This window comes from Choristoneura fumiferana, chromosome 21, assembly GCF_025370935.1.
Source record: "Choristoneura fumiferana chromosome 21, NRCan_CFum_1, whole genome shotgun sequence".
NCBI lineage: Eukaryota > Metazoa > Arthropoda > Insecta > Lepidoptera > Tortricidae > Choristoneura > Choristoneura fumiferana.
In genome coordinates this window covers 4,110,481-4,137,163 of record NC_133492.1, presented here as the reverse complement: position 1 = coordinate 4,137,163, position 26,683 = coordinate 4,110,481, and the positions used below count along the sequence as shown (strand labels likewise).

General features: G+C 35.4%; 1 protein-coding gene across 10 annotated transcripts in view; it reads left to right on the top strand.

The window, feature by feature from the left end:
* The window catches only part of LOC141440061 (limbic system-associated membrane protein-like), a 198,806-nt gene that overhangs the window by 48,295 nt on the left and 123,828 nt on the right, over positions 1 to 26,683 (top strand). For 9 of the 10 annotated variants that reach the window (XM_074104541.1, XM_074104540.1, XM_074104537.1 and 6 more), the window contains exons 6-10: positions 1,878 to 2,006; positions 2,557 to 2,695; positions 3,810 to 3,958; positions 5,423 to 5,476; positions 7,297 to 9,970. In XM_074104541.1, coding sequence (XP_073960642.1) covers positions 1,878 to 2,006; positions 2,557 to 2,695; positions 3,810 to 3,958; positions 5,423 to 5,476; positions 7,297 to 7,403 — 578 coding nt within the window. In that variant the 3' untranslated portion in view covers positions 7,404 to 9,970. Of the gene's footprint in view, positions 1 to 1,877; positions 2,007 to 2,556; positions 2,696 to 3,809; positions 3,959 to 5,422; positions 5,477 to 7,296; positions 9,971 to 26,683 lie in introns of those variants that run through there. The other variant, XR_012452659.1, reaches the window with a different exon arrangement.

The following is a 26,683-nucleotide window of genomic DNA, read 5'->3' as shown; positions in this document are numbered from 1 at the left end:
TTGAAACAGTCACGATCAATGTGAAGATACCTTATATTCATCACGTAACGATTACTCATCCAGTTAAATAAAATATTTCTGAACTCAATCGTAAATTCACCAAGACCTGTGACATTTAAGAAATATGTTAATAAATAAACGATAGACGAGTGGGTGGAGTTCTACAAAATAGTTAAGTAACTTGATATGAGTAATTTTAAAACAATTATGATTTTAATAAGTAACTAAGCTTTATTCTTATATTTTACTAGCGTTTACCCGCGGCTTCGCACGCGTAAATCATTAATACAGCAGTTGAATTGAAATTCCGGCGGATTTTATTAAATTCTCGTGGGAATTCCCTAAAATTACATCGTGACTTTCATTGACTTTAAACTAAAACACCCATGCCAAATTTCATGACTCTAAACCCAGCGGTTGTTAATTAGAGATTTTATCCCTATCCCGTGGGAATATCGAGATAAAAAGTATCCTATGTTTTAATCCAAGTTATAAACTAACTTTTTGCCAAATTTAATCCAAATCCGTCCAACCGTTTCAGCGGGAAGAATTAACAAACATACTCACTCACTCGCAAACTCACTCACTCATTCACAAACTTTCACTACGTACATATTAGTAGGATTTTAATTTAGGTAAGTAGTTTGGAATAATGCATTTTGGCTACTTTTCTTTCAATATTCTCACGGGATATGGATGTAGCTAGGCTTGTAAAATGTTAAAATCTCAACTAAGAGAGACATGAAATTTTTAAGTATATTTATTTTCGTGCAATATAAGATACTCTGGCAATCCGATTCCATCTCCAATTTACTCCAGAGATGCTTTTAGAAATAAGTTTTTGGTTAAAATTTCATTTTTAATACAAGCTTTTTTTTGCTGACTGTACTTTTTGTTGACTGTACTTTTATTGTGACCCAAACTACATTTGCATACCAAATTTTAAGTCGATGCCATTAACCGTTGTAGTGTTCCGTCCTGCGGAGAGGATCCTGGCCGGACTACCAGGATGTCACTACCAGATTATTGTGTTGTCACGCAATTTACATAAGAATACCAAATTTTAAGTCAATCCAACTACTAGAAGTTGGTCGAATTTAACTTGCAAGATTTGATTACAGACAGACAGACAACGGGACAGGTGAAACTAAATAAAAGCTTGTAATAATTAACAAAAGATATTAAACTTGTTAAACCTCTGTTTTATTATTTATCCGTAACTACCCTATTTTCTTCCAATAATTGCTGTAATTTAATTTTTAACCCCACTTTCAAAGGTCGAATTTAACAGCAGTAACTTTTTTCACGTAATCTTGAAATGTCATTGATTATTACATTGTCACCGAATAAACTTATAAAAAATAACTACTTTTTCATGAAATTGTCTTATTATTTTTAAAGTTGCATTATGGTATTTTGCATTATGTTAACTTAGGTATTTTTCTACTCGTGCTTTTACTTAAAAAAATAAGCGAGACGAAGATCTTCGTTATTATCTTCTGTCTCACTCACTCATTTTTATATGAAGATTTTTTATATAATAGTTGTAAAGAATACTAAAGAAGATAAGAAAAAGTTTTTCCGCAAATCTACTGCTAATTGGGTATGTTCCACCGAGGACATGAGCGTAACTCCATTTGAGAAAATACTCTACTCTTTGAAAATGGAATCACGTGGGTACTTAATCATTTTGATATCCTTTTTCACAACCAAAAGTCTTAAGTAACGTTTCCTTTGCAGCAACTTTAGTTTTCAACTTTATAAAGCCGATAGTTCCTTGAACTACTTTTAAATGTAGTGCATGCATGCCATGCGAATGGTCGTATGTAACGTTGAGTTATTGGTCTGAAATAGACTTTGTCTCTTTTGTTACACAGTTGAGAGTTACGTGGGCAGCAGTCTGCCGCTATGGCGAGTGGACCGCAAACAAATGGGTGCATTTCTCTGCATAGCGTCCAATGACGTACCGCCAGCGGTCAGCAAGCGAATCATTTTACTTGTAAATTGTAAGTATCTTAAAATTTAATAATAAAATAATAAACTTAAAAAAAACTATTTCATTTTTTAGACAACGTTTTTTCTTATTATTTTCTCAGAAATGGAGCCACACAAAAAGCTTGTTCTGTTGTTATAGTTTTTAAGAAGTCGGTTAACGCATAGTTCTTGCTTGGTAACTATAATAGTTGTGAATACAAATTTTGGGCCTCACACAAAAAATAATATTATTACTTAATAACAAGTCTTAAGCATGCCTAAAATAATATTTTAGTGGGAACTGGAACATGCAGACACAGTCATGTTCATCAGTTGACTAAGCTTTTGTGATAAGTACTAAAATCATAAAATTGTGCTATTGGTAAAAATCGCAGTTGATTCTTCTTTCGCAACTAGAAGAAAAAAAAACTTTTTTTTTTGTAATTTATATCTAGAAGCAAAACAGGGTTTTTAGTTTAGTAATTGAAATGTAAGATTTATAGGTATGACCTTTATTGTACCCAAGCACACCTGACCCTGACCTTTATTGACCTTTAGTAACCTTTATTGTCTTGTCTGCAGTTGCACCTACAGTAAAAGTGCCAAATCAGCTACTGGGAGCGCCACTGGGCACCGACGTCAAACTGAAGTGTTACGTGGAAGCGTACCCTAACACCATCAATTATTGGATTAAGAATAGGGGAGAAATGTTGCTAGATGGGTAAGTACAGTATGAAACTATACTATACTATCTATACCAGTTGGTATTTACCTTCAAAAACCCAATTTTAGATTTTTGTTAATTGCATTCAAGTGCTGTGAAGTTTATTAGGTGAATGATGGGTAACCTTCGGAACTGTTGAAACTGATTCAAAAGTTCTTCTGCTAAATAGCTAAAAGCCACGCTCTCTTTGATCAAGAAATTCCTATTGAATTCAGACTAAATTTGAAGTATATTATGTACGTACGAATGCGAATGTCCATTTATCAATTAATTATATTTATAATAAATTAACCACGTGATCAATGGTTACTACAGCGTAAATATTTTAACAAGAACATCGCTTAAGTATCAACAGAGTCTAACTTCCCCCGTACACAAACTTCGAACAAAGAACCACTATCAACAAGAGCACTAGCCACGTACAAGCGATCTCCGCCCTTATAAACGAGGTGTAATGTACCGGATAAACAGACGCCGCAATGATTCGTAATAAGGGGAAAGTTTGCCTTTTCTAATAAAACTCGACTACTATGACCAGATCTTAATGCTTCCCTTTGTTTGGCTACATACTACGAAATTGTACGCTCTGGTGCCCCTCTGAGATACTAGCTTAAATTATGTATGCTTTTATTTCGCTTGTTTGGTAGTGAGTGCGCTCGTTCTGTCAACATTTTGCAAGTATTCGTATTACAATTTTTCGCGTTTGTTAACTTTAGAGTAAGAAGAGTAAGTAAGTGAAGATATATTTAAAACTTGCTTTGCATACTTAATATCAGATTTTAACGTAAATTAATTTGTCTTTTTATTTAATAATTGAGAAAGTGGAAATTAAAAATAGCTTCGAAGTAAAGAAACAATTCGAGTAAATTTTTTAAATAGACTCGTTTTTGGCGTCAGTTTTTTAATTGACAGTTGAAATATAGAAATGTAATAAAAGGTAGATCTAGTTCAATACTGTAATTATCACATAACCTACTTAATACTTTTAAAAGCCGATTATAAATTTATAACTACTTGGTAGTTAAAAAGACTCATGTATGTTATTCTGTTTCAAGGACGTAAGATACGATATAGCTTCGGTTGGTAATTTAGTTTTTAAAATTGATCGCAGGCCAAAATATACGATAAGAGAAGAAAAAACCTCCTACAAGGTATCAATGTGGTTGACAATCCGGCAGTTCGGTAGAAGCGACATTGGCACCTACAACTGTGTCAGCACGAACTCGCTGGGCAAAAGCGAGGGCACGCTTAGACTATATGGTGAGTGATAGCAATTGAGCATTAAGCTGAATCCAACATGTAACAGATGCGAAGGCACCAAAATGCCATTTGTTAGTCTTTTGCCTCAAAAGCATAAATTCCTTGTAGCGTTTCGCATTTCACCTCGAACTAATAAAATTTCAATTAAATCTTGTACTTGAAGTAATTTTTCGCGTAGCTTTTTACATGAGACGACTTTCAAAATCCCTAATTAGTTTTCGTTTTTTTTTTAATGTAATTTTTGTGTTTTTTACTAGCGCATTGCGCTTTAATAGCGCATTGGTGTTTTAACTGTAATGCTGTAATTTTTTGTTGACTAATAAATAAATTAGTATAATTTAGTTTGTGGCATTTCATTTTTCGAGTGGTATTTTACCCTAGACGCATTTCACCGCGATCGATGTTTGTTTGGGACTCTAATTTATTTGACACGTTAAGTTATGTTTGCACTAAAATACACTAATACACGATCAATGTGAAATGCGAGTAAAACTAATAACGACTAAAACAAAACACGATTGAGACACAACGCGATACCTACTTAAATGCACGACGAGGTGAAATGCGACTAAAATTTAAAGCGGCTAAAAAAAAACGATTGTGACATAACGCATTAATTAAATATACGATCGAGGTGAAATGCGATTCGATGAATCGCTACAACGAATTTATGCTTTTAAGGTAAATAACTAACAAATGTCAATTTTCAAAAGCTGTGTTTGCGTTACGTCCGCGTTAACACCTGAACACAATGTGTAGAAGTGAAGCTGCACGCTTAGATTCTATGGTAAGTATGAACAAGTGAACACCAAGCCACTCTGGCATTTAACACATTTAGTGATATTAATAATTAAGTCAGCCGGCACCAATTCACTGGGCAAAAGCTAGACTACGCTTGGACTAAATGGTAGGCAGAAGCAAATAGCCAATGATTGACTTTAGTAGCTTGAAAAACTGTATCGGAAACTATAACTATGTAAGCACCAATACGCTAAGTGAGACGGTAAGATTCAACCGTAACTATGAACTATTTATGTACCCACAAAGAGCACTTGGATAGTTCCAGTACATCGACACAGACAACAGAACTGCGTCAAAACTATGTTGTTGTTGGTGAATATCTGTCAAGTTTATATGATTTAATGGAATCCACTGCACAGTAATTTTATTTTTAGGTTAACACTAATTATATTCAGTGTGGTATGTATCTCGAAGGTAAAATGGTTTCGTTGAGTGTTCCTCCGAGCGATTGAATTACCTCTCGCGGTTTACCATTTCACGACCGAATGATTTGTTGATGTGCCACTTTAGTAAACCTCCCGAGTCCCGCGCAACTTTTTACAATTGAAATAATATGGATTTTACTATTCTTTAAAATAGCAAATGTTCATAGAAAAGTGTTGTTATTATTGATATACTCGTAAGGTTACTTAACAATTGTTTTAAATTAGTTTTTGTCCACAGAAATAAAATTAAACTCTATCAATGAAGACTTCAATCAAATCAGCGTAGCTGGAGGTATGTGCAAATTATTTGTTCTATTTCACAATTTTTATTTTGTAACTCAGGCAACATAATTTTAGAAACAATGTGCCTGTTGTGGGCTTTTCTAATATATTCAAATGGAATAATAAAGAGGTTTAAAAGGTAATTATAGGCGACTCGTATTGCCGCTTACTGAAATCACTTTATTATTACTAGTTGAGAACTCTGTTAAATAGACATGGTATACGTATTACTTGCCCTATTATCTATTCATTCTGTGATACCACATAAGTTCTAACTTTATGTTTTTTCTAGATAAATGTATAGTTTATTTAGATACCTTACATAAAGTTAATTTATAAGTGTTCCTTAAACCTCTTCCTAAAGATTACATGAGGTTAAAATAGCATAATATGTTATGTATAATTTAATTAATGTAATTAATTTTAAAATTGCCACGCCCCAACAGGGCATCATTTTTTATAATTTGTTGTAAAAGGTGTTGCAATAAATAAATACTGAATACTGAATACTGAACTTAAGTATTAAGTACATCAACATCATTATAATATCATCATGCAGGTGGTAGGACCTTGTGCAAGGTCCGCCCGGATTGCTACCACCATCTTGCTCACTAATCCTGCCGTGAAGCCGCAGTGCTTGCATTGTTGTGTTTCGGCGTGGAGAGTAAGACAGCCGGTGAAATTACTGGCACATGAGGTATCCCATCTTAGGCCTCTAGGTTGGTAACGCGTCTGCAATACCCCTGGTGTTGCAGATGTTTATGGGCGGTGGTGATTTCTTACCATCAGGAGACCCACTTGCTCGTTTGCCACCCAGTCGTATAAAAAAAAAAAAAAAAAAAATCATTATAAACTATTATGTCGTTATTTAATATTTCTCAAATCAACGTAGCAGCAAGACAAAGACAACTAAAAGAGTAACAGCGTACAGTTTTATTTAAGATTTAGTATGATCATTTGATCATAGTATGGCACCGCGTGTGTTACACTCGCAAAACCTTTACACCCACCCACCTTTTCCAAACTCGCTGGTAACATCGTAGAAAGTATCAATTTCCTTATAATGATGTGTTACTTCAATAAAAAATACTTGTATCAATGCTGCCCTAGTTCCACTTTGATTACAACACGCTGAACATTTCCTTTAAAAAACAAGTTTTATATTATATGTCTCCTTGGGTTCAAAGAAAATTTAATTAGTGCTACCAGCTCTTAATTACTCGTTTTTCACTATGACACAAAGGACGCGTAGTTATGAAGTCTATTTATACGTTTAATTACACTATGAAGCCATCATTATTTGGGCCACAGTTTATACAGAAATGCTACGTTTTACTTTTTTAGTGTCCTGGAGAAAAGGTACTGTTTTTGATTTGCGAAGTTGCAAAGCCCAGTAATATTTTAATTTTTTATAAAATTGTTGTAAACAAAGATCTTTCTGCATGAAGTGCAGCATACAAAACTCTAAAAAAATGCCTGTTTCAATATTGTGAAATTTTATTTAATAATTTGTAAACATGAAATAGAGCACTGTTAGGTTTGAATTAACTTTGATAATGAGTAAAAAGAGTAATAAAAAAAATTAATTATGGTAAAAATGTATAAACAATAACATATTACAATAATATATCACGTAGTTTTGATTTTAATAACTTTCATGGCGTCTAGATAATTACGGATTCCACTTTCTCTAGATCAATTTAGTTTTAAATAAATCAATCTGATTTGCGTTAAAGAAAGATAAAAACTTACGTATTTAAAATAAACTATAAGTTTAATGAATAATGACTTATCTTTAGTTTTTTTAATAATAGTGTTTTTTTCACGCAGGTCTAACAGAAGCAGCCAAAGGGAACTCGTCGAGTAAATTAATATTTGAAAGGACTTTGTTAATCATACTGTTTTGTTTTCTTACAAATATTTACATGTTCACGTAGTCGTTATAAAGTATGTAAATAGGTGTTTAAGCCACTTAGCGCCGAGGCAGTGTCGGGTTTTATGAGGCTATGTGTATCATTTAAACTTTTATTTTTTATGTTGGCTGAATATTTTTGTTTTTAATTATTTAAAATAAAAATTACTTTTGGTACAACTAGGGAAGAAGTAAAAATTTAATTTTTAGATAAACTTTTTTTTGCTGATGTAACTTGGCTATAACAAAGTTACACGAGTAATCAACTAGGAATAGAATTGATGTTATTTCATATTCTTGTACTTTACGTGTCAATTTTTCATATAATTTTTTTGCGGTTTTAAAACAAATACATATTTCATCACACTTGCTCATCAATAACGTTATTCCATGCCTGTATACAAAAAGACAATGGCCTCAATTGTTCCTTCAGAAATTATGGATTTACGTATAGTTTTCCTCCCCAAGGGAGTTATGACTTTAGTTTTAAAAAGTTAGTAGGTACGTCATTTCAGACAAAAGAGGTTTCAAGTCAGCCAACGTCTTATTTACATCTTTAAAACTTAGATATAACCTAATTTTACAGCATAAAAATTTGGCACGCTTCATGAAACTTCGTTATTTTTATATTTTAAATTTATATCAAATTGCAATAATTTTAGTAAATATTTTTTTAGCATGTTGTAATAATCTGGCCGTAAGACCATTCGAATTCTAAACTAAACACGGTTCTTAGTTGGGTGGTAGATGACTCGAAAAAGTGACAATCAGGAGGGCTACCACGAAATTCGTTATCGTCATATTATATCGTTTTCCTGACGCTAATATTATTTAATACGAGAGTGAGAGGGACGATACGATACGAACTTCGATTTTCGAATTTTGTAGTAGCCCCCTGTATTGGCGGGTAGCCATATTTTATTCAGTTGTTTTCTTAGCATCTTGCTTTTGCTGAGCTATGAAGTGTTTGGACACAAAATAATTGTATTTTTTGCATCTTTGAAAATCATTGTGTGTATCACGGGCCGTAAGGGGATTACAAACTCGGGTCATTAAAAGCCCTCCACCTTCGGCGTCGGGCTTCTAATAGACTCTCGTTAATAATCCCCTTTTTACGCCCCTTAATGCACAATTTACTATACTTAATCTGGAGTCAATCACAGAAAGTGAGTACAGTATAATAAATATTGTAACATTTTATTCCAAGGACATTATAAAAAAGTGGATTTAAATTATAGCTCAATACAACCTTATTCTAGCTTCAGAATTATAAACAAAGACAAAGTAAAAATATTCTTCTTACGCAACCAGTTGCCAACCAGGAAAACAATTCTGCCGCAGCTGGTTCTAAAAAGAAACGTATTATAAAGTTAACACTGCAATCGATGAATTGGCGTTACTATTTACGGATTAAGTTATAAACAAAAACTGGTGGTACATAGAATAATTCAAATTAAATGAAATAATGTTTAATGTGGAGTGATATTTTTAACCAAATACATTGGTATGCAACCTGCGCCTAAATATTATTTTATATAAGTAAATGATTTTTAAGGTAAATAAATTAAATAAACATACAGGTCATTTCGATTTACAAGTTGATAAACTAAAATGAATAAATGTCATTAAATTTTTAAGTCAATTAACCGTGGGATAATGTCAATTTTTATTTTAATACTCTTTAAAACTTTTGATATTTTGCTGCTAGATTTGTCAATAAGGCATTGCCTCAGCGCTAAAGGCCCTGAGAATGTATGCTTTAAAAAAACGTAATTCAATTACATGGTTTCAATTTTTTGTAAATATTATCTTAAGGTGTAATGACGACAACGATTCAAGTAACAAGAGGCTAGCTCGTGTAACCGAAAACTGCTTAGATCCGCCAAATACCCGTATTATTTATATTTATAAGAACACTGCAAACACTATTGTAAACGAAAAAAAAACAACAAATGATCGAGTATGTAAATATACCTATTTTGTAAATCTTGTTGTTTTCCTGCTGTACAGTCAAGGGCAAAGATATCGACACGGCCAAAGTTGCAAAAATATGTATACACGACTTTATGCCCTTAACATTAAGGCCGTGTATACATATTTTTGCAACTTTGGCCGTGTCGATATCTTTGCCCTTGACTGTACATAGAAACTCTTACGTTGTTACCGTTTAGACATTCGTTGAAAATGTGTTTAACACATATCACTTCATAGAATTTTATCGTTTCAAGCGTGTCTATTGTCTAAGACGAGTTTAAATTTTTTGTGATAAGGTCACTCATTAATATTTAATTTTATGGTTTCTTTTTGCGAATGAGGCAGTTGTACGAGTACATCATGTCATTTGTTTTTGTAAACATTTGTTTCTCTGCTTTCTGATAATTTTTGTGATATTTTATGTGGCAGATGTAAATAAACAGAGACGGCATCATAAAATAACTGTCACGTAGAATTACCACCTTATGAAAATTAGGTCAATATAATAATTATTTTACCTATTCGTTAAATTTACTTTATAGCATGAAAGTTTTACAGTAAAATTGGTTTGTAATAGTGTTTGAAGAACCACAATTCTGTAAATCGTCTCTCGATTATAAGACTGTTTAAAACAAAATAAATTATATGATAATACAAGTATTTTTATTTTACACGTTAAGTCTTAATTTGATTAAAAATATAGTCACGCTTTAAAAGCAATTTTGCAGTATTTTTTTTATTTTCGAACCTTGGGGGGGCTAAGTAAGGGATAAAATATTTTACACGAGATCGAAATTATTAAAATGCAGTTGTTTATTGTAAATGTTTTTTTTAGAAAGAGGTTTAAAAATAATTATAAAAAATCATAACTTTGTTTAAACAAAGTCACGGAAAAAATTTAGTGTTAAATAAATAATAATAAGTTGTGTCAATTTGTTTTAGACAAAATAAACCTATAATTCATCTTAAATAAGTACTGTGTATATAATACTGACTATCAATTTACTATCCAACCTAAATTCCACACACAGAAAATTACAAGCAATAACTTGTATAAAGAGTTTCCCATTTCCCGCAGGATTGCACATACATTCAAATAATTCAGTATTTTCCGGGACGCAGCCGACGCAGAGGGAGGAAGTGAAATTTATTTGATAAAAAATTCACTTGCACCGTTTTTGTTTCGCCCCACCTGCACCTGCGACCGTCTACGTTCTGCTTATTGTCCAGGGAATTGCTCCATTTAAGTTTTTTACTTTTATATTGCATTTTAAAATAGTTGGGATGTTTTCATTGTTAGGTATACTTGGTAAAATTGCAACGAATCGGTTAGTTTGGTAAAACGAGTTTCTGCCAAGTTTCTTAAGGCGTATTTTTTTGACAATAACTAATTTGTCTTTCCAGAAGCGCTGTCACTTCGAAAAAGTGACATGTAAAAGGCTTTTATACCCAGCACAAAGCGAGACTTTTCTGCTCTAGAGCAGAAAAAATGTATGAAAATCCTTTATTGCATTGTTTCAGATTTTTTTAATTGCACCACCAAAGAGGTAACACAAGTATTTTTGCTTTAAAATTAGCCTACATAGTATAAAAAAATCTAGTGTTAGGTTGGTCAAACTAACAGTCTTATGAAATTTGACAGATTGCGTACAAAAAATTGTTGCTACCAATCCTACCAAAAGCAATCAGTAGCCGTATATTTAAAAAAAAAACTGTGTGTTTGGTTGGCCAACCTGGCACCCAGCCGAAATTTGACAGATCGCGGGTAAAAATATCTGCTACTGCCAAAAAAGCTCTCTCCAAAAAACTCTGCCAAAAAAGTAAAAAATAAAAAAAAATAACAAACAAACCTTGCAAATTTTCCGTGGTCATTTTTTGAGAGTGTGAATGTAAACTTGTAAAGGTGGTTCTGCACCAACATCCGCAGATTTATCTTGTCTGGCCTGTGGGCGAACATGTCGCTCTCGCATCGGTCTGGTCAGTCACCAAAGACGTTGTGCACAGGCGCCACGCCAAAATTCGTCTGGAACAGACGCGTAGGCCTGATGAATGTAAACTTACAAAAATGGAATCATCGAGTGCTAGAGACATTTCTTTCCTATTTAGCATTTATACCTAGTGCCATCCACGAAGACGCGTGATTTTGTCTAAATTAGCCATTAATGACATTGTAATAAGAACCACGGCACGCGTCATCGTGAATGACTCTACCTATAGTTTGGCATGAGTTTTTGTTGTCTACTATTCCTGTAATAGTTGAAAGAAAAGCAGATTATGCACCTCGCATTAAGTAATTTATATTGCCCTCGTGCTTTTTAAAGCCCTCGCTGACGCTCGGGCTCCAAATCGGCACTCGGTGCGTTAATAAATAACTTTCTGCTTTGTGCAACAATCTACTATTGCGGCCTGTATAATAAACAAAATAAAAATAAAAATAAAAATCGATATTGATTTCGATTTAGGTAAGCCAAGTGAATATAATAAAAATTAAAGAGTTAAAGAGAAACAGAAATAAGATCACACCTTTTTTCATCGGAATCAGTGTTGCTGCTTTTACTCTCTCCTGATATTAATCCTAAGAACGGTACCTGCTCACAGTTGAAACTGAATCCTTTATAATATCCCTATTTATGAGCAGTTAACTTCGCTACCTGGTTTAGTTGGGAAAATTCCTCTCTCTCTCTCTCTCTCTCTCTTCTTCAGCCCATAGCTACCCAATGCTGAGTGTAGGCATCCTGCATTGCTCGCCACTCATCTCGGTCCAGTGCTCTCCACATCCAGCAACTCCCCGAAATTTTGGATTTGAATACATTCTTTTAACTGTGAACCCCTGCAGGAGAAAGCCATGTTAGAATATTCTTCGGAAAATGTCAATGCCAATGAGAAATTAATAATAATAATAATAATAAATATCAAGGGAGTCTTGACACCAATTGACCTAGTTCCAAACTAAGCTAAGCTTGTACTATGGATACTAGGCAACGGATAAACATACTTATATCATCATCATCATCATCCCAGCCTATATACGTCCCACTGCTGGGCACAGGCCTCCTCTCAGAACAAGAGGGCTTGGGCTATAGTTCCCACGCGGGCCCAGTGCGGATTGGGAACTTCACAGCAACCATTGAATTGCTTCGCAGGTTTGTGCAGGTTTCCTCACGATGTTTTCCTTCACCGCAAAACTCGTGGTAAATTTCATACTTATATAGATAAATACAAACTTGAATACATATTAAACATCCAAGTGTATTATTCATACAAATATCTGCCCGGCAGAGAATCGAACCCAGGACCTCAAGCTTCGTAGTCAAGTTCTCTAACCACTTGGCCATCCAGTCGTTAAATTGTCTCCAACACCCGTGGCTTTTGTAAAAAAATGCACTTTCTTTTAAGTAAAATAAACTGTTTTTCATCTTGAGGTACGAAACAGTGCAAACCACACTTTGCTAAACTACACCCAAGAGCCCACCTCCAACCCAATCATATAAATCAAACGTAGGTACACAAGAAAACAGAATTGGCGCATAAAATTGCTGTGATAAATCAACCGGTGTAGCCATCATTCAATTTCCACGTTCATTTGTTCGCAGATGGATTTTTGGGTAATCTTACGGAACGTTAATTGCGGACCTGGATGTGTTTACTCGACGCGGGACGTGTCGTCTTCATCAATCTTTGGAATCAGCCCATGATTGGTGAGGGTAGATGCGACTGCGCTGTGCCCGTAGTTATTGCCTATAAGGTATTTTAGTATCTACTAGTTCTACTGTACATGGAATAAAACCATACTTTGCTGATCCTCAATGAAAAATGTTTTAATATGATAAATGAGAAAGTTTGGATGTTTATTTCAACGCCACACATCTCTATCCATCATCAAAAAGCTTCAATTTTAGATGAAATTTGACACACATTAGATACCCTTTATCCCGGAAAAATGCGTCTTTCCGAGACAATGATAAACAAATTCTTTACAGATGAAGGCACGTGCAATGTATTTATACATTTTGTATTTGTACATTGCACGTGCCTTCATCTGTATAGAACTACGATAATTACACTTTTTGCTGTTATTTTTACTATAACTATACCTATTTTGTTGACATTTAACTACGTATTAATTAGAAACATACACACCGACATAGCCAAGTGAATTAGCTCGGTGAAATGGCAATGGGTAGGCCATATAGCACGGAGATTAGATAGCCGTGGGTTAAAGGTGCAACGCGGTGGATGCAGGCCGCTGCCAACCGAAGCAACTGGAGGTATATGGGAAAAGTCTATATAATAATAATAATAATCGTTTATTGGGTAATGATATATCAGTAGATAACATGTTGTTTGAGCCCTCCTAGTAGGTATAACATACCTGTATCAGGAGGTCTCGCTCTTCTATTCTTAAAAAAATGTTACATAAATGATTTTTATATAGTAACAAATAAAACAAAAACGAAAAAAAAAAGGTAATATTACCTATACTTAAATTTATAAAATTTATACTAAAACAAGTTATAAAATTGAGATGTTGAATCCAACACTGGACGTGCTAAGGCTGATATAATGATGATGAATAAGATTGTATCATAATACAGATTCCACAAAACCATAATAAGTTGCAGTTTATCGAATAAAAAAAAGATTTTTCTTTGTCAATCTACAAAGGACAAACACAAATCTAATTATTTTTTTACACACTTTTCACTTGATCACTCCAATTCAGATGATTATCTACGACCGCTTAGGCAAAATAGGACAAGAATATCACGACCCCTCTACAAACTCGGTGATCTACATCCATCTCCATCAATCTTCAGTCGCATGACGAATGACGAAAGCATAAGTCCATTGCAAACGAGATGTTGTGATTATGATACTAACTAATGATTCTGCGGATCCGAGATAAGATTTGTATGTTCCAGATGTGACAAACACAAATGATGTCGATAGTACGAAGTACAATCCTTGTTTCCATACTATTATAAATGCAAAAGTAATTGTATGTCTGTTACCTCCTTAAGCTAAATCGCTGAAACGAATAAAATAAAATTTGCTATCAAATAAATGAATAAATAACACGGGACACTTGACACCAATTTAACCTAGTCTCAAAGTACCTAATACTTATGTTATTGGTACTAGGCAACGGATAAATAGATTAATACATACTCAATTAGGTACATATTAAATACCCAAGTACCCAAACATTCGTATCTTTCATACATACAAATATGTATTTGCTCAAGCTTCGTAAACAGGATCTCTAATCCCAGTTATGCTATAATAATATACCATACCTTATACACTTCCTTCTTGCAGATTCTTCATAACCCCCTTAGATAACACGCGAGTTATACTTATGTTTAGGTAATTAACTAATTGTAAGCAAACTCCAGCTGGCAGATTTGGTACATTCTAGGATTTTAAACATTTTGAAAATGAAAAAAAAAATGAAAAAATGTTTTATTTGTTAGAAAAATAGACTTTACATAATACTGGCCGGGACCTCCTTGTAAGCTTGAAAAAGCCTGTGTCAGGAGGCACCGCCCCTCCAATCTCTTGACATGTACATTTTGTGCCTATTTCTTAACTGATAAACTAAACTAAATTTACTAACTAGTAAAACTAATTTTGTGTATAGGATCTAGATAGCGAGTGAAATCTAGATAGCGATCTAGATAGCGTGCATGCGTGCGTGCGTGCGTGCGTGCGTGTGTGTGTGTGTGTGTATGTGTGTGTTTAAGTGTATGAATGTAGATAATACATATAATTAATAATAAATTTACTTATCTATCATCGCAATACAAACTAGACTAGTGTGTTTCATGAATTAAATTCGGGTTTGTCTCGTGATCATGGCGCATGCAACTGTGCTGAAATATCGAGCTTCTCTAAAATCAATGTACGCGGAACAAAACCTGAATTTAAATCATAAAGTTAGTAATGACCGCGATAGTCTAAAATATTGTGTTGTAGTGTATTTCAATACAGAAGGGTAGGTGTGTATATCTTTTCTTGTTTATAGTTTAAGTTACTTGACGAAACTTGTTGTGGATTAGTAGTACCTTTTTGTAATTTGTTTATTCCTTTATTTTTTGATTATTGTATTAAATGATAAAGTATTAATTTATACAGAAATGTAAATGTTTAAATAGTTTAATGGGGGAATTTCAATATTTAAGACATGAATTGACGTTGTTTTGTTTACATTTAGTTAAATACCTATCCAAACCAAGTATAGTTAGTGGCATACATAATTTAAGATCGTTAGTATGTATACAAGTTTACATGAACTTGTATAAAACATGGATATTAACATTTAAAGAGCGGAAACGGAAACTGGGACTGGTTTTTGCAATTTCGGCCCACTGAATATTAGATATCATGCAACGTTCGTAGTTGATACGGGTACTTGCTGAAACAATCCTTTGCCTAGTTTTATTTTCATCAGATTTCATACAGAGATCGTACGTTTTGTAATACATAAAGCTTGTCTTATAGATAAAGTATCAAGTAGCAAGTAAGATCCTTAGTAAGTTTTTAAAAACTATAGGAGGACAATTTTGCCAGTGACTATTATAGTGTGTTTTGCCGTTGTAAGGTAAAGAAATATAAAATAAATAAATTTGAAAATGTAATGATGAATGAACGATAACCTAGTAATCTTTATTTGCATGAAAAACGTTGTAAATATATGAAATTTACCTCAAGCCTTTTGGGACCTGCACATATCAGCAAACAATTATATCGTTTGTGCAAAGCTCAGGCTCAGCCAAAGCCCTCTCATTCTGAGAGGAGGCCTGTTCCCCGGGGACCTACGCCAATGAAGGCATTACGCATTCGTTCTTGTCCGTTCATACCGATATGAAAGAGACAACATAGACTAGGAAATGCAAGCATCCTTTAGAGTCCGAGACGTATTTTCGTTTTAAGTTGATTTTTCCCGTATTCCGAGCACGTATTTTAAAACTGTTTTGCAGCCGTGTACAGTCTACGTAATATTTAAGGTATTGAGTTTTGCCTTGCACAGGCATGGACGTATTTCTTTTTGGGTGGAAAAGTACCTGAAGTCTTTAGTGGAAAAGTAACTGAATAATTTCAAAACACCTGCGCGAAAAGTAAGTTTTAGGGTGCTGTACACGAATGATGACGAAAGGAACCCTATATTTCTTTTATTTAGAACTAGCCGTTATCCGCAACTTCGTCCGCGTAGATTTCGGTTTTCACTATCCCGCGGGCACTATCCTATGTCCTTCCCCGGGATGCAAACTATCTGTATACCGAATTTCATCTAAATTACTGCCGGGGAAATTACTGGCACTTGAGGTATCCCATCTTAGGCTTCTAAGTTGGCAACGCATGCGTGTTGCAGGTGTCTACGGGCGGTGATGATCTCTTATCATCAGGAGACCCACTTGCTCGTTTGCCATCCAGTTGAATAAAAAAAATCGGTTCAGCAATTTATGAATGATGAAGTAACAAACAAACAAATAAACAAACAAAAAGACTTACAAATTTTCGCATTTATTATATTAGCGGGATTTTAGTTTAATAGCAAAAGTTAGTTAAAAGTTCGGTAATTTATAAAAAATAATATACTTTGAATTTATTGTATTGTTTTCGTAAACCCTTTACTCTACGTATAAACACATGAAATTAACAGATAACAAGATAATAAGACTTACAAAGGTGAACTTATCCCTTATTATTACTTATTCCTTATTTATTATCTAAAAAGTGTCAGGGTTCTACGTTTTTTAAGCTGCAGTTTTTTCTAAACTTATGCAGGAGTCGCATATACTCTAACCGCGTCCGAAACGTTCATTTGCAGAGTAATCAGCGTGACCCAAATTATTTTTGTTTAGTCAGTATGTGGCAATGGCTTCGGTGGATGTTGTTTCAGTGGAAATTCACCACCAAAATTGTGCTTCTTCAGATATTTTAATTACACTTCTCACATTCGTATTGCAAAACCAACTAATACGACTAATTTTAAAGTTTTTGTCTGTGTGCGTATGTATGTTTATTTTAGGATTATGGTTTTTAGGGTTCCGGAGCCAAAAATGGCAAAAACGGAACCCTTACAGTTTTGCCATGTCTGTCTGTCTGTCGGTCTGTCTGTATGTCTGTCTGTCGGTCTGTCCGTCCGCGGCTTTGCTCAGGGACTATCAATGCTAGAAAGCTGTCATTTTGCACGGATATATAAAATATATGTAATTACTATGCCAACAAAATAGTACAATAAAAAATTTAAAAAAGGTTTTTTTTTAGGGTAACTCCCATATAGACGTAAAGTGGAGGTGATTTTTTTTTCTTATCCAACCCAATAGTGGGGGGTTTCGTTGGATAGGTCTTTTAAAACCATTAGGGGTTAGGGGAGGTTACGATTTTTCGAATTAGTGATTTGTTTGCGAAATATTCAACTTTAAAGTGCAAATTTTCATTAAAATCGAGTGCCCCCCCCCCTCTAAAATCTAAACCGGCGGGTGGAAAAATTTGAAAAAATTCAGGATGGTAGTACTTAAGTATATCAAACTTTCAAGTAAAACTATAACGGCTAAGTTTTCTTGAGAATTATTAGTAGTTTAAGAGTAAATAGCAGTCTAAGGTATAAAATATACCTAAACTTGGAAGATTCCGTATAAAATACGAAATCCTGAGAAAAAAAATTTTTTTTTTCGTAATGGCTACGGAACTCTATTTCGGGCGTGTCCGACACGCTCTTGGCCGGTTTTTAATTATGCTTTGATGGTCGATTTTACTTGCATTATAATTCAAACTGTACCATCAGCCAAATAAGCGGTCTATCAATTTTTAAAAAAAATCCTGTCAAATGGATATGTCGCTAAAGTCGAACTTTTAAGTTGACAGACACGTCTATTGGCATTATTGTTTTATGACATGCAAACGATTTTCAACTTTACTAAATTTCAAGTTAATCTAATCAGTAAAAGTGAGTGAAATCGAACTTGCAAGATTTCTTCATAACACAAAGTAATACGGATTGACGAGTATCTAGTTTATATTTATTTGAAATCCAATCACGTCGTCCTACTGACTATTTTTGTACAAACAGTGAGCTCCATTAGTGAGTAATGAGATAGTGCTGACGTTTCGTTTTCTACTATTTCTAAAGCTTGCATGGAAAGTGGCGCGGGAGATGGTTTTAGAAAATGGCTTTTATTATTAGCCTGTGCTTGTGGCTTCGCTCTAACTGTAGACCTCCATTATCTCGTGATAATTTTGCTAAATTATTCCGTATTCCTTCGCATGCACTCCACAGGGACCAATAGTAAAAATAGGGAAGGCTTTAGCCCAGCAATGGGACACTTTAACAGGTTAACCCTTAAATTGACAAAATTGAAAAAAAACATGATTCAAGCCTCGTCGGTAACTATTTAAGGGTTACACTATCAATTTAAAGGTTACAAAAGGTCCATATGCCTTGTAAAAATCACAAAAGAACTCTCTATGCACAATTTTAGCTTCCTACATCCAAACTTTCGGACTAGCCGTTTATGAATCTGACTATTTGCTACAAAATGTAAACAGTGATTTGATTTCATTAGCTTCCATTATTTCGACACAGTTATATGCTTCATGATCGTGAGTTTTTGCATGTAACTGTGTCAAAATATTGAGAGTTCATTACATGAAATCACGGTCTTCGTTCCATAGTACAAGTGAATGCGTGGTACAAGCTGCTGCCTGCGACGTCATTTAGAAGGATTTTTCTTATAACTATTTCTCGCGTTTTCTAGAGTTTGCCAAATGTTACTTACATTCTTGTAGAAAATGTCAAACCTCGTATTATTAAAATATCTTGAAATATAAGTTTCATATAAGTATTCTATGATGAATTTCAATACCATAACTCTGCTCCCGGTTTAACTCTGCAAGTTGCATGCTTGCTTGTCGTTTCGCGAAGGGACGTCGTTTTGCTTTCGAAGTATTATTAAGTTATACGTCAATAGATTGACTTAAAAATAGCCAAGGAGTTTTCACATGCAAAATTTGGATTAATTATTCGCAATTTCATTTTAACCAATAAATACACAAAGTAAATACGATTCAATATTAACTAGTAATTTTTTAAAACAATACAACTTTCACCTCTTCAAAACGGTGTTTTTGAAGATGTTATAACAAAAATATTTTTTATTTCACATGCAATGACTGCAACAATATTCGACCGATATTGAGCTGGGACTGGTGTTCGTTGATTACCTACTGGATTCACACTATAATCTAAGGCATATGATCGACTGCCGTCGATGTTAAATCGGAACAAGCAACAGCGCTATTTATAAATCCTGCGTCAGTAAAAGAAATAAATTTATATTTTTATTTATCATTTGTAGCTGGCTGTTCAGTTCACACTGCCGGCGAAAACTGGCCTTTCTACACAAAACTCCGATGCGATGCGAGTGAGATGTCGCAAGAAGCTGCGGTGCAAATTTTTGCTGCGACAGATTTATTCCTGTGGCAAAGCGTCACATCGGAGGAAGACGCGATGTGAATCAAATTGGAAGTTTTTGCGATGCATCCTGCGAGCTCGCAGATTTTTGCAATGCGATGCGAATTCGCAGTTTTATGTCGGAGCCCTTTGTCACAGCGACTAGAGCTATGAACGATGCTTGCTTGGCAGTAAGAATGTACGCCGAGAAACCAAACATGCCTTGATCACACTTACCGAGCAAACGGGCGAGACTGTGGTCTCGGCCGAGTACTCGGTGCGTATAAACATAATTATCCTACTATCCTACTAATATTATAAATGTGAAAGTTTTGAGTGAGTGAGTGAGTGAGTATTTTTGTTACTCCTTCACGCTGAAACGGCTGAACGGATTTGGATGAAATTTTGCAAAAAGTTAGCTTATAACCTGGATTAAAACATAGAATACTTTTTATTCCGATATTCCCACGGGATAGGGATAAAATCTCTAAATAACAACCGCTGGGCTTAGAGTCATGAAATTTAGTATGTAGGTAGGTGGACGTCTGGAATAACACATGGGCTAATTTTTATCCTGATATTTACACGGGATAGGGAATTAAATCTCGAAATAACAACCGCTGGGTTTAGAGTCATGAAAGTTGGCATGGGTGTTTTAATTTAAAGTCAATGAAAGCCACGATGTAATTTTAGGGAATTCCCTTGAGAATTTAATAAAATCCCGGAATTTCAATTCAACTGCTGTATCAAATGATTTACGCGTTCGAAGCCGCGGGCAAGCGCTAGTGTATACATAATTCATAGAATCAGGCGTTAATTTGTGACAATCGCGGGTGAGCAAAGTAATTGTTTTTTTATTTCATTTATACACACATAGTTCAGCGACAAAACTATGGGAAGTACACGCTGTCTCCTGCTGCTCTACACCACAAATCGTATCTAGTTTCCAGCTCTACTCGCTTCTCATCCATCGTCGATGGTGGGAGAGTTGCCTAAACTAAGAAAACGTCTAACAAATTCAAGCAGCTACTCAATGTCAACTTGCTAGCGGCTACTAATGTAAGAGTTATTGGAAAATGTTTTAGGTAACAGACTGCTCTAGGTTTGCGAAGGCATGCAATATCCGGGTAGAGCCACTGGCCATTTGTATAAACTAGATGCTGTTATCTGATTGTCAAAGTCGTAGTCGAAGTAGAATAATCTTCATTTTGTTAGGGTTGCGATCCCGACAAAAGGAACTCATCTACTCGTGGCTAGTTTGCCCATATGTATGCGGGTGGTAGGACCTTGTGCAGGGTCCGTCCGGATCGCTACCACCATCTTACCGCCAAGCAGCAGTGCTTGCACTGTTGTGTTCCGGTGTGGAGAGTAAGACAGCCGGTGAAATTACTGGCACAAGAGGCATTTTATCTTAGCCCTCTAGGTTGGTAACGAACCTGCAATCCCTCTGGTGTTGCGGGTGTCCATGGGCAGTGGTGATTACTTATGATCAGGTGACCCATTTGCTCGTTTACCTTCCTTTGACATAAAAAAACCGCCAAAGGGCTGTATTTCAAGAGCCGTAATTAATAGGTAACTTCAGGTATTAATATAGATGCTAGCAATGGGGCCTTTTAGCCTAGAAATAACACAGACACATACAGGGTGTCTTTAAATGATTCCGTTACGTTGCGGCAGGTTAAAGAGATAGCTTGACTCCTGTTTAACCTCTGTAAAGGTTTTTCATTAGAATGTTTGATTCAAAGTATAAACGGTACTTTGAACACAGATCAACGTATGCCAATATTTTGATAACACTGTTAAAAAATCTGAATAGCATTTATAGGGCTGCTCAGTCAAATTAATCCAACCATCTGCTGAAATATTCTGCAATAATTTGAATACAGCCTGTATATCACATACTACACTACTACCTTATATACTATCCTATATATATATTAACCTACAGGGTGTCTTCAAATTATTATCATAATGATCTGTTATTTAAATATTATATACCAATATGATATGGCAGATATTGAGATATGCCATGTCTATTTATCTCAGTCATAAATAAATAACGTACCTATAGCTGTAGTGCATAATGATATGCCATCGTATTTTATGAGAGAAGTTAATTTTTATCCTAACTACCTACTCTCTTAATTAGCTTTTTGTTATTACAATCTTTTCTTTAACCTGCCCTGTTTTGTTTGGATCAAATCTTGGAAGTTAAATTTGACCCAGTTTCAGTAGTCCGATTGACTTGAAATTTGGCATAATTATGTAAATCTATTGAGAATACAATAATCTGGTAGTGAAATCCTGGTAGACCGGCTAGGATCGGCTCCGTAAAACGGAACTCCTCAATGATGGTTTTGGTACGAAAATGTAGCTTGGATGACAAGTCTTCCACGTCGAATAGGAGCGACGGATCGACGTGATTTTTGGCATAGAAATCGTTTATGGACCAAAGAGTGACAAAGGCTACTTTTTATCCCGGGAAAATTCACATTTCCCTAGGGAATAGCGCACAATAACCAAATTCCACGGGCAAAAACTAGTTAATGGATATAAAAACGTCACCCATTTAATACAATAATTGATTGACACTGCGGGTGATCCGATTTTTTCCGACGGAAAACCATTCCGCACTATATATCTGTACTGTAATACAGGTCTGTAGAGTCAGCATCAAAAATAGTGGATCACTTTTTTACTCTGTCGCATTGACACATTGGCAATCTTGCATGGCGTTTAGTACGTGACTGTAAAACGACAGAGTACGAAAGTTTTTTATTTTTTTATTAATATTAGCACATACATAACAATATATTTACAGTACGCCAAACTGTAAAACAGTTTGTTGGCGTCGCGCTCTGATGCTAAAATTCTTGTGCAAAGTGATGCTTACTAACTACATAACTAAACATAAACACAAAATATGTATAGGTACCAACGGAGACTCAGTCATACACATGTAGGTTTTATTGCGTTGCAAATAAGGTTTATATCCGTTTACCAATGGATAGTAGACTAAGTCTCCGCCGGTACGACACAAAACACTAATAGAGATAGGTACACAATGACAATATATATCCCAGATACCAATCTTGAGTAGGTAGGTTTAGTCATCATTATCATTTAATATCTTTTTCAATGCAATTTTTAAACTTCTTATTTTTAATTTTTCCTCCTCAAGCAATAAAGGGTATAGCTACTTTTGATACTGTCTGTACTCAGCTCTATTCTTTAGTAAAGTTATCCTCAGTTGGAACTACATAATGAAGTCTCATGCAACAGTTAGTAAATATTATTATCCTTAGTGTTTGAAGTCATGAAGCCTTGGACCTACGCCAACAATAATAAGGCTCCATATACTTGGTATTATTTACTTAGTACGTGTACCGGGTATCGAGGTATACAGGTCGATACGAGGTTTCTAGGTCACAGTGCATCTAAGACAGTGACCCCCAGAGATAGGGCAAGATCCCGATGTAACATATTCTGCATCTACTATCTGTTTTTAAATCCTGACCAAAAAACAAAAGTGATAACTCGCACTGACACCAGGATCACAATTACCGATCAACGTACATAAATACCTATTTGTTTTATGAAAAAGTCCTACTTCTATACCCTCAGACCCTTTCTATGAACCAGAGCGGATTCTCGGGGGCGAGGCAGACCACCGCAGCGCTGGATGGACGACATTCGACGGCACGGAGGTCAAGCCTGGATGAGATGGGCACAAGATCGCCAAGAGTGGAAGAAGAGGGAAGAGGCCTACATCCAAGATTGAATAACCAAAAGGCCGCCATGATGATGATGATGACTACTTCTCTATTATAGATGATGCTAGACGTCGCAAATGAGCACTATCGTTTACAAAATCGCGCGTTAACTGTTAGCTTTCGAGACAGAAACATCTCACTGCGCATTATGTGGGTTAAATAAAGGGTTAGTAGCCAATGAAGAGACAAAGTCGCACGATATTATCCACAAGTAATTTTTCCAGTCATATTTTCTATAAGCCGTGGAGGCCTAGTGGTTTGACCTATCACCTCTCAAGCAGAGGGTCGTGGGTTCGAACCCCGGCTCGCACCTCTGAGTTTTTCGAAATTCATGTGCGGAATTACAATTGAAATTTACCACGAGCTTTGCGGTGAAGGAAAACATCGTGAGGAAACTTGCACAAGCCTGCGAAGCAATTCAATGGTGCGTGTGAAGTTCCCAATCCGCACTGGGCCAGCGTGGGAACTATGGCCCAAGCCCTCTTGTTCTGAGAGGAGGCCTATGCCCAGCAGTGGGACGTATATAGGCTGGGATGATGATGATGATATTTTCTATATTTTTTTAGCCATTGCACTATAACTTCTTTATTGAAAAACAAGCAGTAAAATTTACCTACAAAAAATTTAGAGCAATTTCAAGTATTAAGTAAAAAAAAAAATACTTGCAGCAGGATATTCAGGTCAAGCAATTGATACGGGGTTTCTAGGTTACAGTGCATCTAAAACAGTGATACACCACAGATAGGGTAAGATCCCATCGTCCTTTACCTTTTTGTTTTATGGTCGCATGTGACTTACGTAATTAACATATTCCATACCACATTCACACATACACACATTCATACTTTATTTCAGGCGAGATAGGGGTTAATAACGGCCAGTTTTATGTTAAAAATTATATATATCACGATGTTTCGACCACATTGTCACGAAAGATTGTGATCCGTAACGTCGAAGTAAGTTTAACAATATACCTACTGAGATATTAATGAATAACTTCTGGTGACATTGCAAATAATAGATTGAAATTGACTCCATTGTATAAGTGGAACCTTTTAACGAAGTTTACAGCAGACTGTCTGTCTATTTGTATCTAAATACTCTTAGTAGTGATTTGGTTGCTGGTGATATTAATCTTTTATTTAATCTAAGTTTCGCTTAAAAACAGTAAGGTGAAAAATTATATGGTGGGATCTTGGACTAAGAGTTCGACTATCAATAGAATGTGCATGCAAAAGAGAACAGTAGCACGGTTAAGGGCCACATTTTTTGTGATTAATTTGTTCTATCTTTATATACATTAAATAACAACAATTTGGCTATGGATTATGGGTCGTGTATTTTTTTTTTTATTATTAGCATTTTATTGAAAGGCGTATTGAATATGCTTGGAAGAGCTACTGGTCCATGAAGGGTAACCTTCCTTTAACGCTGAAGCGCAAACTCGTTGACATGGTGTGTATTGCCTGTCCTGACCTACGGTGCGCAAACATGGTCTTTGACTGAGAATCAGAAATCCAGACTGAAGGTTTGCCAACGAGCTATGCAGCGCAGCATATTAGGGGTGTAAAGGACTGATCGTATCCGGAACACCACATTGCGCTCCAAGACTCGAAAAGATGGGCGCACAAAGCCACGTGGTGGGTACCGCATGACGGGCACCGACCAAGGCAGGCCGAGGCGGAGATGGCGAGATGACCTGGACGCGGAACTGAGTGAGTGGCCAAATATAGCTCTGGATAGGGAGATGTGGAAGTCAAGAGGAGAGGCCTTTGCCCAGCACTGGGACACAGTTATAGGCTAAATATAATATAATAATAATATTAGCTTTTTCGGTTCGCGGGTGGTAAGAGCAAATTTTTGAATGCAGTTTTGTTTCAATTTAAAAAGAAAATGATGTTTTATTTAAGAAAAAAAAAACACTTATCTTATCTCTTCATTGTAGTCACTACTCTTTGTTTCTGATATCCTGTCAATCGTTCAAAGATCTTATTATCTGTTAATTTAATGTAGGTACCACAAAGAGTTAATGTACATACAATACAAAAAGTTAGCTAACTCAAGGATAAGGCAGTTTCAATCCAAGACCCATAATTTTCTTTCACCTGTATCTATTATCTAACAGTAATTGACAATTGATTTCTAATACGTATTCGACTTAAAGTATTTTTTTGAAAAATATTATTTCTATATCCTAAATAATAAAATACTGAGAATAACAGCAAAGAAATGTAAGACAAAACTACCACGTAACTTTCTATGTAGTAAAGAAAAACATTCACTCCCTTGTTACCGTGAAAGGAACAGAGAGCACCTTTCCGTGGAAATGGATATCATCAAAGGAATCGAATATATCAGCTAAACGATGTGAAACATTCGAAAAATAGCTCCTCCGAAGATGATATGTCGCCTCATAAAGTAAGAAATGGCCTTACTAGTGGAACTCACGGGCGACTAAGATAGACGGAAAAATTTGTTAAAAGTTTTTTGAAACTGATGACATTTTTGAATAAAAACAGGGTTTTGCACAGATTGGCTACTCTATTCTAGTATATTGCCAACGAACTCCAGGGACTCCAACCCTGGACTATTTTCCCAAGATAGTCGTTATGAAGTTTCACTACAGATCCCCAGCTCACGACCATGATCACTCGAGCTTACCAACTCAAAAAAGGAGAGAGCTGAAAACCACCAACCCATTTCAAAAAACAACCGCTCAACTTGCTACTCAACTCTAAAACTCACATCAGTACAAACATAAATTCATAAACACAGAGAGAACTCGCTTCGCTCGAGAATTTGTCAACACAAAACTCGCTTCGCTCGACAAAAACACGTCAACTGCACAAAACAAATAGTACTAACCCAGGGTTGCGCAAAACGCAAACGTATGAATCAACCGGGACATTCTTCCATACATCAGACGCTAGAGGGCGACACTTAATCCACACCCCTAAGCACACGTGAGAGATGACGTCATACGTCATAGCTCTGTTTTACGAGATACGGAATGTGGAGCAAGTAATTTATTGAAATCGATTAAATAACTACTATTGTGTAGGTACCGCACGAGCTAAAGGGCCTGCAGTTATTCAAAAATAA